The 12,918-nt window shown below is 47.4% G+C and overlaps 1 protein-coding gene across 1 annotated transcript in view; it reads left to right on the forward strand.

The window, feature by feature from the left end:
• The window catches only part of Iqgap1 (IQ motif containing GTPase activating protein 1), a 90,322-nt gene that overhangs the window by 51,402 nt on the left and 26,002 nt on the right, over positions 1–12,918 (forward strand). The window contains exons 10-15 of the mRNA XM_041663679.1: positions 804–967; positions 1,875–1,959; positions 4,623–4,786; positions 4,981–5,141; positions 5,585–5,709; positions 7,573–7,736. Of these exons, the coding sequence (XP_041519613.1) occupies positions 804–967; positions 1,875–1,959; positions 4,623–4,786; positions 4,981–5,141; positions 5,585–5,709; positions 7,573–7,736 (863 nt within the window). The remainder of the gene's footprint in view (positions 1–803; positions 968–1,874; positions 1,960–4,622; positions 4,787–4,980; positions 5,142–5,584; positions 5,710–7,572; positions 7,737–12,918) is intronic.

The following is a 12,918-nucleotide window of genomic DNA, read 5'->3' on the forward strand; positions in this document are numbered from 1 at the left end:
GCTTTCACCTGCTGAGCATCTAGCCAGTTCTAAAGAAGCTATTATAAGTGACTGTTAGAAACAATCGTATGTATTAGCTTTTGTTTATGTTCGTGTTATATTCTAAATTAAGTTTTTTTTGGTTCACTTTAAAAGAAGTTACCACCCTAGCTCAGGTATCAGGTAACTGAATTTCAGATATAGATACAGTTTCCTAGGAACCGATGTGAGATCACAAATCTAAAGCAACTTCTCACTCAGCCTGTCTCTTATCTTTGAGTGTGTGTGTGTGCGTGTGTTGTCTTGGGCTGCTGGCTGACTTTCTGAGAGAGCTTGTGATTTGCTTCTCTCTTTTTCTTTTTAACTAATCCCTCAAAGTTAAGTATTGCTATGTCCCAAATGTTTTAATTTTTAGTATTTTCTTGATTTATTTTTGCTATATTAACAAGTCTGATATTTATCTCTGAGTGGGATGGCAATAACACCGTATTTTTTGTTTTCTAAAATGAACTGTAAAAGATATAGAAATTATGAATTCTAGTAGCTGTAGTTTCTTTTCTCTTTCTTTCTTTCTTTCTTTTTTTTGAGACAGGGTTTCTCTGTATAACAGTCCTGACTGTCCTAGAACTCACTGTGCAGACCAGGCTAGCCTCAAACTCACAAAGATCCATCTGCCTCTGACTAGAATCTAAGCTTCTGAGCCACCCTAGGACTGGGCTGTTTCCGCAGTTTGGAGCTGCGATTGTTTAGGGGAAGGGAAGATTCTCTAGGCTGTTGTGTTGTGGTCAGATTGGTCTTAAGCCTTTCTTTGCCTTTCCCCTCAGCATTCTCTGCTCTGGCCAACATCAACCTGGCATTAGAGCAGGGCTGTGCGCTGACCCTGCTCAAGGCTCTGCAGTCACCGGCTCTGGGCCTTCGAGGCCTGCAGACTCAGAACAGCGACTGGTACCTGAAGCAGCTCCAGAGTGACCAGCAGCAAAAGAGACAGGTGGGTGGGACAGGGATGGGGGAGGGGGTTGCTGCTGGGCCTTCCATGGTCTCCCCGCAGGTGTCTGTGTCCCTTGCTACCTCGCTTCCCCACCCCCCCAGGTGTCTGCCCCTGGCTTCCACGCTGCCCCTCCCAGATGCCTGCCCCTGGCTTTCATGCTATCCCTGCGGGTATCTCTGTCCCTTGGTTCCATTCTGTCCCCAGGTGTTTACGTGGCCATTCTCTAATACAACTGTGTTCCTTCCTTCACACAGCTTAGGCTGGTGGTGTTTTAAGTTTCAGCTAGAGTACATACACATTATTTAAAGCCCCGGTTCACTTGAAGCACCGTGAATCCTCTTTTAAAATACATAATGCCTCCACTCTCCATTTCCCTCTCCTCCGGTCCCCTCCCTCTAAGGAAGATCTTTGTAGGAAAACCTGAAGGTTTTCCATTCTTCAGGCCGGCACTGGAGAATACTGCAGGTGCTTCAGGGTGGATCACGTGAGATTCAACTTGTATGCTTTCCCTGGAGAACAAATAGGAAAGTCTCCTCTTGTCTAGATAAAGACAAGTATATGTCTTACGGAATTTTCAGCATGCATTGGTTGGAATAAGCCACATTACTGCCCTTGCGAGTTCATAAATATTTATTTTATTTTCTATATAGAGCCTGTCAGTGCTTTACACACACACACACACACACACACACACACACACACACACACACACCCATTCACATGTGTGCATGTGCTAATATGCTAGAATATGGAAGCACTGTACCCCAGGTTTGCCAAGGGCATGGTTACATGGAGCCTGGAGCCTTATGTCTCTGGCTCTCTGTCCCTTGCGGCTGCTAAGAGAACTTTCAACCCTAGCGGCCGGCCCATGAACCATCATCTCATCAATGTCCTTTGCTTTCCCTAGAGTGGCCAGACTGACCCCCTGCAGAAGGAGGAGGTACAGGCGGGAGTGGACGCTGCCAATAGCGCGGCCCAGCAATACCAAAGAAGTAAGAGTCCCTTAGCCCCAGGCCATGGAAATGTGTGTGGGGGGGAGCTGTGGCTTTGTCAGTGAAGGGTCTGAAGTTGGGTCATGATGAAAAGCAAAGTACTTTTGGTGGCAATGGGGCTCTTCTAGTTTCAAAAGCAGAACTGGAGTCCAGGCAGATTCACTGTGATTAATAAACTCCAGGTGGGTAGTTAGTTAGGGATGTAGCTGGAGAGGGTTAAGTGAGATGTGTGGATTGTGGAAGAGGAGAGAACATTCCTGATGGTTGCAGGAAGGAGAAAAGGAGTAGGGGCAGACAGTGCCAAGGGGGCCAGTGCAGGCAGTGAATGAATTCTTGGCTTGTTTTGGGCCGAGTGGTGTAGGGTGCCGCTGGGAAGCAGTGAAGGGCAGCCTGGGGAGGTGGTAGTACACCTGGTAACCAATGCAGACAGAAAATGCAGGTGAAGAGGGAAGTGAGTGACTCTTGTCTGTTCTAGACCCAAGCTGGATTTTGTTGAAGTGCTATGTGCCAGCACCTGTCAGGGTAGTTGGGGAAGGGAGGACAGAGGTGTGAGCTGTGAAGTGGTGGGTGACGAACCCCATGTCCATGGTCCTGATGCCCTGTCAGCCAGGGCAGGAGTAAGCACAACTAACTGCGCTCCCTCCCCCACTGCATGCTCGGCCCTGCAGAGCCCCTGCCTCTGGGCTATCTTGTCCCTAGGTCAGGCACTGGAAGCAGGTTTTGTCCCCTAAGATGAAAGAATAAAAGGTGCAGTCCCCAGACCGGAGGCCCTCTTCTGGGTGCACTCAGCTGGAGGTCCTAGGTCATTCAGGAAGTGGTCTGAAAAGGGAGGCTGAGAGCCAGGCCTGTGGGAAAGGGGGTGGAGTCAGTCCTGTACATGGGAGCAGCAGTTCTGGGGAACCAAAGGCGCAGGCAGTACTCAAATGAACTAGTTTCCCAGGGGGTTTGGCCTTCCTGGGACAAGGAAGAGGAAGATGGGATGAGCTGCTTGCCCCCAGCAGTGGGAGATGTTTTTCCTGACCTGGCCCTGCTGTATGAATTCTGTATTGTTGGCACAGGCCAGCACTTGTAAGACAAAGGCATTGTCTTCAAACTGATAAAAAATGTGGCAGAGGTGCCAGCCGATAGCTCAGTAGATACCCAGGTAGATAGGGTGGCCATTGGCATGTAGGTAAGCAGATCCTTAATACCTGTAGCATGGAAGGACAGAATCAGCCTGCAGCAAACCCAAACACTGGTATGAAGACATTTATGTGAACACATATGACCCAGTGCCTGTCACCTCAGTCTGCTAAAGCTGCCCCTCAACCACGGTCCAGACAGTGCTAGCCTGGCATAGTCCTGCTTGAAATTGGGCGCCACGTAAACCAGCCTCTTGCCTGAGAGAACATACTGGGTTGTAGCCAGCTGGCACGAGATACCTAGCATGATGGGCTGCCTACTGGACCGGATAGCCTCCCACGCTGCCTATGGGCCCTGCACATTCAAGTTAGGGGTAAATTCTTGTTCAGGGACTGTAGTCCAGCCCATAGACTCCGAGTTCAGTGAACAAGGGTCCTTATGGTAGGAGACTGGAATATGTGGGTGCTTGGCTCCCCAGATCTTGAACTCAGTCACTGGCCACTACACCAGCAAGAGGTCTGTGTCTACTGCCATGGCCTCTGCAGTTTGTGCTCTTCAGTAAAGCCATTCTTTGGCCTTTTGCATTCAGTGTGGGCTCCGCCTTGGGCCTGGCCCCATCCTTGCCCAGCTGTACCCTACTCTGCCACTGTGCTGCACCCCACTGCAGGGCTGTTATGACCATCTGCAGTGAGGTGCTGGGTTCTCAGAAGTGAGAGTTCCACTTCAAGCATCATGGCTGATACTGTAGGTACAGAATAGAACTTTATTGCTCAAACATGAGGACCGGGATTCTGACCCCCAGGATCTATGTAGAAGCCTGGTGGGTGTGGCAGCTGCCTTGTAATCCCATTGCATGGCAGGCGAGATGGATAGCCAGACTAGCCTGATATTAGAGGACTCCAGATTCAGCAGACCCCCTGCCTCAGTGTCTAAGGTCAAGAGATCGAGACACCCAGCTTCAACTTACAGCCTCCACACATGTCCTGCCGTATGTGCCTACACATATATGAACATGTGTATACACATGTACTCCACACAAATTTTAAAGCAGATTGGGGGGGGGGGCTGGGTCTGGAGAGGTGTGTGTGGCGCTTCTGGCCCAGGAGTTAAGTGCACTTGCCATTCTGTAGAGGACCAAGTTTTGCTCCCAGCACTCCCATGGAGGTTTACAGCTATCTGTGACTCCGGTTCTAGAGGATCTGGCACCCACTTCAGGTCTTCATGGATACCAAGCACACATGCAGTTCACATGCATACATGCAACCAAAATGTCATACACATAACATAAAAATATTTTCCTTCCTTCCTTCCTTCCTTCCTTCCTTCCTTCCTTTCTTTTTAAATAAAAGCAGCCAGGCATAGTGGCACACTCATTTAATCCCAGTACTTGGGAGGCAGAGGCAGGTAAATGTCTTTGAGTTCAAGGCGAGGGGAGTTGCAGGGCAGCCAGAGCTACATGAGACCCTATCTCAAAAGAAAAACGAGTCATTGTTTGTGCACAGGGCCCTGAGCCCACTGCATATTGACCTGTTTTCTGCCAGGGCTGGCAGCAGTCGCAGCGATCAATGCTGCCATCCAGAAGGGCGTCGCCGAGAAGACCGTTTTGGAGCTAATGAATCCTGAAGCCCAGCTGCCCCAGGTGTATCCGTTTGCAGCCGATCTTTATCAGAAGGAGTTGGCTACTCTGCAGCAACAGAGTCCTGAGGTGAGTTGACTGAGCCTGGATTTTTTGGGGAGCAGAATGGGGTGGAAGTGAATTTAATACCCATAACCTCGGTGTACTTGGGTAGAAGAAGCGTTTTCCAGAAACTCAGGTTCTCTTGTGGACTTCCAATTCCCTTGGTGCTGGAGACTGTCTTTGCTCACTGTGTTTCTCCCCTCCTCTCCTCTCCTGTACAGCATAGTCTCACCCATCCTGAACTCACTGTCGCCGTGGAGATGCTGTCCTCCGTGGCCCTCATCAACAGGGCTCTGGAGTCAGGAGACATGAACACAGTGTGGAAACAGCTGAGCAGCGCAGTCACGGGCCTCACCAATATTGAGGAAGAAAACTGTCAAAGGTGGGACCCCAGAGCCCGTGCCTTGGGTCCGTGGCGTGGCGCTTCTCTCTGCCTTTTTGTGTCTACATGCGTGTTTTCATTCATTCTAGGCTTTGTGTCTTCGTTTGTGCTGTCAGTACATTACGTTCTAAAAGCTGTGAAGCCGGTTGGGGTTGGGGTTGGGGTTGGGGTTGGGGTTGGGGTTGGAGCCTCATACATAATGAGGCAAGTGCTGTCTCCGGCTTGGCCCTCTTGTCTGCCTCCTTCTAGAGTTGATCTTCTAATCCTCTAGAAATAGGAACTAGTGGTTTTCTTGGGTGTTTGCATTTTAAGGCTGCTTTGCAGTCCCAGACCTTGCCCATGGCTTATATCTATACTTCCCTTCTTCTAGAGACCTTTGTTCCTTGAATAATCATATTCTCTTTCTCTCTCTCTCTCTCTCTCTAACTTTTGGGCTGGGACAGGTATCTCGATGAGTTGATGAAGCTGAAAGCGCAGGCACATGCGGAGAATAACGACTTCATCACGTGGAATGACATCCAAGCTTGTGTGGACCATGTGAACCTAGTGGTCCATGAGGAGCATGAGCGTGAGTCATCACTGTGTCCCCTCAGACAAGGTTCCCATTAGAGACGATGCGGTTCGGGGCTGGGAAGATGGCTCAGTCACTAAAGTGCCTGCCCCACAGACATGAAGTCATGAGTTCAGATCCCTAGTACTCTTGTAAAAATTGGGGTTCTGTGTACACTGTAAATCCAGTACTGGGGAGGAGGGAGGGAGAGACAAGAGGATTCCTGGGAGCTCATCGACCAGCCAACCGAGTGATTAGGGAAAGTACCTGATACAACCTCTGACCTCCAAACGCATGTCCACATACCTGCACATATGCCTGCACACGCAAATGGCACAGACATATACAAACACGTACATCACTACATGAACTGGTTCTAAATAGTGCTCCCCCAAGGCTTTTGAATGCAACATTGAGATATGTTTATATTTTCACACACACACAGTTATCTTGAGTAGCTATGATTGGATACTGTGTTCAGTACACCACACAGTTATTATAATTGGGTATGTGTCTTATAAATCCATTTTTTGGGGAGGTGATTTTACATGCTCTGTTATAGCTGTAAGAGATAGTTACAGCAAGTGCTTCTAACATAAACTGCCTGAACTGTGTCATCTGGTACAGGTTGAGGGCACGGTCCCCCACAAGACCCCTCTTGGCCAGACATCAGCTGGAAGCTCAAGCTAGGTCTCACTTCTGAACAGCTAACTACAAAGTTGAGGCTTAGTGGTTTGCCAGAGTGGCTTCTTAATTATGAATCATGATTTAACTTAGAATCATGCTAGACTTGGGACTACAGTTTGATTATAGAGGGTATAAATCAGGAGGCAAAAGAGGGGCCAGGGCCTGTGTCTCGAGTCCACTGCAAAGCTGCTGTGGACTCAGGATGTGTGGTCCTCATGCTAATCTGAACAGGGAAGCTCGCCTGAGCCTTGGGAATCCAGACCTGACTTCATTACCTACATATGATTGACAGACTTATTGTCTGTGAATCTGGTACTCAGGACACCAGGCTGGTACTATATGACTTCAACCCATGTGTTATATGCCCAGCCCCATCCTGAAATTACCTGAGGCCCACCATAGGATGTCTCCATCGGCACACCTTCAGGGTGGTGGGAGGCACTGCTGTGAAAGACAGGTGCTCTGCTCTGTGTTTCCGGGACATTCTAGGCTCCTCTCAGAGACCAGGGACAGGGAGCAGCCAGATGCTGCAACGCACAGCAGGGTCCTCCCCAGAGTAGCCTAGCTGCCTCAGTGGGTGTTTCTGATTTGTTTTTCCGGTGGGAAACACTCAAGTGATTTGTGGGAAGGGCCTGGAATGGGTAATCCTGGGCTTAGATCTTCCATCTGCCTCTCATTTGTTATGGAATCCTAGGGAGGAGGCCCCCGAGCCTCCTGTTTCATTCAATAAAAATGATGAACATTTTGGTGGCACATCTGAACGCTTCTGAAAGTTGCGAAGCCGGTTTGTCTGACCCTCCTCACTTCCTCTGCATGTGGTGGCCCAGGCTTGGAATCTGAGCGTTCAGGACATTAAAACCAGCCTGAGCTTTGTAGTGAGACATCTCAAACAAAAGCAAAATCCTCATCACTAAAGTTAATGCATTAAAAACAAAGCAAACGAGCTTCCTGAAGCAATGGATAGGGCAAGGGAGTGTAGAGGAAATAAAAACTAAATTATTTCTCGATATACATGCTGCTCAGTTGCAGTTGGAATCATTACTCGTAGGGGAGTTTGTGGAGTTGGCACCGTTTCTTGCTGGGCTTGAACTTGTGGGCACACATGATTCCCTTCTGTCAACCTCCTGAGTAGCTAAGACTATAGGACTGGTTGGTTTCTAGGTTTCTTAGCTAAAATTGTCTCTCTGCATGTAGGGATTTTGGCCATCGGTTTGATTAATGAAGCCCTGGATGAAGGGGATGCACAGAAGACTCTGCAGGCCTTGCAGATCCCTGCGGCTAAACTCGAGGGCGTCCTTGCAGAAGTGGCACAGCATTACCAAGACATGCTGATCAGAGCAAAGAGAGAGAAGGCCCAGGTGAGCAGCGCGGGGCTTGTTCTGACTAGGAGCAGTCAACCTTTCTGGAGCAAAGGTGGGGATGGCCACATTGCCCTGTCTCATCATTGGCCACTGGAGAGATGCAAAAGAGACAAACGCTCCACCTTCTGGGTACTCATGGTATTTCTCTCTTGTAGATGTCTCTTTAGCAAAATTCTTTTTTAAATTAAATTTAATATTCATAATTTGCTTTCAAAGTGGCAGGTCTCTTCCTGGAAGTTTTGAAAATACGTGGTTTTGATTGGCTCTCCCTCTCATTTCTACCCTCTATCTTTGCTGATGTTTTTAAGATTAATTAAAATATAAGATCCTGAAAAAGACAAGTCATATGAAGTATTCAGTTGTATAAACTTTTAGAAGTGAATGTACCTATATGATTGACATTCAGACTATACAGCAAAAGTTACCAGCACCCCAAAACTCTCAGTCGTGTCTCCCCATTTGGTGGTCTCCACAATCCCAGTTTCAGGTACCATAGTTGACTTTTGCCCCATATTTAAGTGCATCCACACATTGTGTGTGCCTCTAAGTCAGGCTTCTTGTGTCCAATATGCTAGTGTCATTCATCCACGTGACTGTTGTGGTGTATGATCTTGTTGTATGATTTTCTGTTGCTGGGAGTTCTGGATTCCTACTCCTTGACTTATCGGAAGGTCCTGCTATACGTGTCTAATACGTGTCTTTTGATAACTAGATCCATGAAGGTGGTGCGTTCAGTGGTGGCGTGCTTGCTTAGCATGTGTGAGGCCATGCCTTTGCTCCCCAACACCTCTAAACAAAACAAAAATTATGTATAAATTTAGGACATTAGTGGGTCAGAGGTAGTACTTAGAAGTTAAATTTGGTGGAGAGTGCCATCATGTTTGCTTTCCGGTACTTTTATTGACATGTACCTTGCATACCATATAACTCGCCATTCTGAAATGTATCAGTGGTTTCCAATCGTAGGATTGCAATCATAGAGTTGCAAAACTCCCAGTCACTCTTAGGGTATTCTCATCATTCCCAAAAGAAACCTGTTAGTGGTTCCTCATTATTGCTCAGTCTCCCCTGGCTCTGTGCAGCCAACAATCTCCTGGTCTATGGATTTTACATCCAGAACACTTTATATACATAGAATCATGTGATATACTGACTTTTGTGACTGACTTTGCTTAGCTTTACTTATTCAAGTCATAGCCTGCGAGTGGAGTTTAAAGCTTTTCATTTTGCTGTGAAATAACTTTGCAAAGTTCATCAAGAGTAGGAGGAAGGTCCGGGAGTGGTGGTGCACATCTTTAACCCCAGAACTCGGGAGGCAGGCAGATCTTTATGAGTTTGAGGCCAGCCTGGTCTGCAAAGAAAGTTCCAGGATAGCCAGGACTACACAGAGAAACCTTGTTTCAAAAACCAAAAACCTAGGAGAAAGGGAGAGTTACAGGCAGCCTTGCAGAATATCACAGGACCAAGCGGGTAGACTGTGCTTTGGGTAGAATTGTCTTTTTTTAGGCAGCCGCTTAGCTTCCAAGTCCTACAAGCCATTTAGGGAATAGTTTTAAAAATAATTATCCTTGAATTCTAAATTTAGCGAGTCAAGATCATAACTTAAATTTAGTCTATTGCTGGGTGGGGTGGCACAGCCTGGAATCCCAGCTCTGTGAGGTGGAAGCAGAAACAGGAATTCATGGTTGTCCTAAGCTACTTAGTGAGTTCAAGGCCAGCTTGAGCTGTGTACGACACTGTCTCAAAAACAATAAAAAGGCCCATATAGAATTTAGTGTGTAGTCCTCTTGGTGGTTTCTTTGTGTCTTTGGTGGTCTTGGGATGACACAGCTGCTCAGACTTAGCAAAGTTTCTGATGGATTAGCAAACTCTTTAAACACAGGTTTGCTTGTGGTGTATCCTTTGACTGGTGCCCGCAAGGATCCCTCCCCTGTCGGAACCCGGGTGGCTGACACTAACCTGATGGAGTGTTCACATCTCGGGCTTCACCTTCATCCTTTCTTCTTGTTAGTTTTCTGACTTGAGAACATCAAAACTGACCTGTCTTCAAGTTGACCCCCTCACCCTTTCCACGCGCAAATCTGCAGTTCAGTCCACGGGTCCTCTTCAGTTACTGTGCTTGCTGCTCCGTTCTGGGATCTCCGTTCTGGCATGTTTAGGAACGTGGTTTCTCTTGGTTGATACTCTGGTAATGTTCTCACACTTCAGTTCTAGACACGATTCCCATTAGAAACTAGATACATTATTTCGATAATTAGAAACTTAGATGATTACCGTTTGAATTTAGATAAAATACCTGATTTGAGTCTTTGTCTACAAGTTCAGCGGGAGGCTTTTTAGCAGTGATTTATGTTGTTTGGTGGGATTTTTGTTTGTTTTATTTATTTATTTTTTTGTGTGTTCTTTTCAGTCTCTTTGCCTGTCTTTGTTGTTGTTGTTGCTGTTTTGTTTTGATGATCTTTACTTTTTTATATGTTTCATTTATTTTTATTTTTTATATTTGGTTTTTGGAGACAGGGTTTCCTTGTGTAGCCTTGGCTGTCCCGGAACTCCCTCTGTAGACCAGGCTGGCCTCGAACTCACAGAGATCTGCCAGATTGTGCCTCCTGGGTGCTGGGATTAAAGGTGTGTGCCACCACTGCCTGGCCGACAGTTTTTAATTTTAATGTTGATACATTTTAACGATAATGTGGTAACTTCAGAAGTCAGATTCCTCGCTCTCATAAATCACTTGTTTAGGGGTTCAGGGTTTTGGTTTTTGTGGAGGCAGGGCCTTGCTTCAGTTTCCTGAGGTGCAGGTGCAGGCCACCATTCTTGCAGCTGGTCAGTGACTCTTGTGGATTCTGTGAAGTGTCTTTGTCATGCATGTGCACTAAAGCTAAAGTCTGCCTAATCAGCTAGTGATTTGCTAACAATTTCCCTGGATGGGGGGGGGGGGGGCAATGCGGCCTCCCTACCCTGCTGAGGGCCTTTGTGCTTCACTCAGCAGGCCTGCACAGCTGTGCGCCTTCCCTTCAGGCTTGGTCAGACTACAGTGCTACAGGAACACAGAGAGCTGCAGAGGAGACCGCTGTGTTTGTTCTTACATGCTTTTGTTGGAATATAATTTGCGAACCATATAATTCATCATTTTAGAATGTGTGTCATTGTTTCCACTATATTCATAGGATTGAGCAACTGTCACAATCACTTTTAGTAATTCTCATTATTCCCACATACACTTCCAAAGCTTTCTTTAAATACCCATCCTCTAGATTCTCCTTCTAAGTTCCTTGGTTAGTGTGTGTTTCTTTTTTTGCCCAGACTGTCAGCTGTCGCCCAACCCTCAGTGATGCTAAGCAGCAGGTGAGGCCCTGGTCAGGTCAGATGAGGATTAGAGCAGCGTGCATGAGCGTAGAGCTTGCTCTCAGTGAGCCACGAAGTTCACGTTCTCACTGAGCGAGATCCTGCCTCTGTGCCAGCTCGGATTGCTGCAATCCTTCAGTTCATCTCATCGGTGTGGAAAAGCCAACTCTTACCAACTTTGGGCAGCATTTTGTTGCGTTTGTGGCAGGAGGTTTCTCAAGAGGTAGTCTGCATTTTCATCAGCGCTGTTTCTTTCTTCCTTTACTTGAAATTAGTGCCTTTCGAGCACTTACTAAAGATAAATTACCAGTCCCCTGAATGCCGAGATGTGGCTTTTGGGAATCATTTTTGTATTATGTATATGAGTGACTTTAAAAACTTTCCACCAGCCGGGCGGTGGTGGTGCACGCCTTTAATCCCAGCACTCGGGATTAAACTGTGAGTTCGAGGCCAGCCTGGTGTACAAGAGCTAGTTCCAGGACCGGAACCAAAACAGCTACTGAGAAACCCTATCTTGAAAACAAAACAAAACAAACAAACAAACAAAAAAAACTCTTCCCACCTACACATATGTGTTTGCATGTAAGCCAGTGCTAACCTATTCTAACACGCCAGCCTCTTCTCATTGCCTTCCTTGCCTTGTTTATCTTAGCTCCATTGCTTGGTTCTTAGAAGGTTCTGTGTGGAAGAAAGGTTTAGTTTAGCTCTTTGCTTTAGCCTGCACGGGACAGGGAGACGGGACCATGAGTGGTCAGAATTCTTGCAGCTCTGTCTCCCTGCTGGGGAAGTCGTGTTCAGCCTCCCAGCTCTGCTGATAACTGATTCTGCGTGGGATCCCTGTGAGATCAGCCTAGCAGTGACCCAGCAATAGCTGGATTCCAGCCCATGGAAGTGCTTCTGCTTTGATAGCCGTGGGGCTTGGAGGCTGCTTCTCTAGCAGACTGGGACCATGGCCTCTCACTGTGGACGTCTCGGTTTTTGTACTCACAAGCCTGTGGCTGGCTCACTGTCGCTTCACACTGGGATGGATGGTTAGCATTTCCAGTACTTAGGTGGAGGACTCGGGGATTGTGTGTGGTCATTTTCTGTCTTCAGTATGTGTGACATGAAAGCAGAAGGAAAGGATATTTGAGGGGAGATAGGAGACCAGCAAGAAGGGATCAGGAAGGACGGGGGTAAATAAAGCAAAATGATGTATGTGTTAAAATGCCATATTGAAACCTTTGTATGTTAGCTTAAAAATTAAACTATAGCAAGAAGGAAACAAGGCACTTCTACTCCATCACCCCTGTCCCCAGTGGTCACCTCAGGTCTGCTCCATCTCCCCTGTATCCAGTGGTCACCTCAGGTCTGCTCCATCTCCCCTGTCCCCAGTGGTCACCTCAGGTCTGCTCCATCTCCCCTGTCCCCAGTGGTCACCTCAGGTCTGCTCTTCACCCCTGTCCCCAGTGGTCACCTCAGGTCTGCTCCATCTCCCCTGTCCCCAGTGGTCACCTCAGGTCTGCTCTTCACCCCTGTCCCCAGTGGTCACCTCAGGTCTGCTCCATCTCCCTGTCTCCAGTGGTCACCTCAGGTCTGCTCCTCACCCCTGTCTCCAGTGGTCACATCAGGCTGCACAGGTTTTGCTGGCCATCTCTTCACCATTTATCATAATGATTTTGTGTTGAAATGTGTTTTAGTTTCCAGCAACTGATTGAAAATGAAAGATTTAAGCAGGATGTAGCAGTGCACACCTTTAATCCTAGCACTTGGAAGGCAGAGGCAGAAGGATCTCTGAGTTTGAGGATAGCCTGGTCTACTGAATAAGTTCCAGGACAGCCAGAACTATGTAGAG

This window comes from Microtus oregoni, unplaced genomic scaffold (assembly GCF_018167655.1).
Source record: "Microtus oregoni isolate MIOR12 unplaced genomic scaffold, Mior012 000000F_ref0000247, whole genome shotgun sequence".
NCBI classification, from domain to species: Eukaryota; Metazoa; Chordata; class Mammalia; order Rodentia; family Cricetidae; genus Microtus; species Microtus oregoni.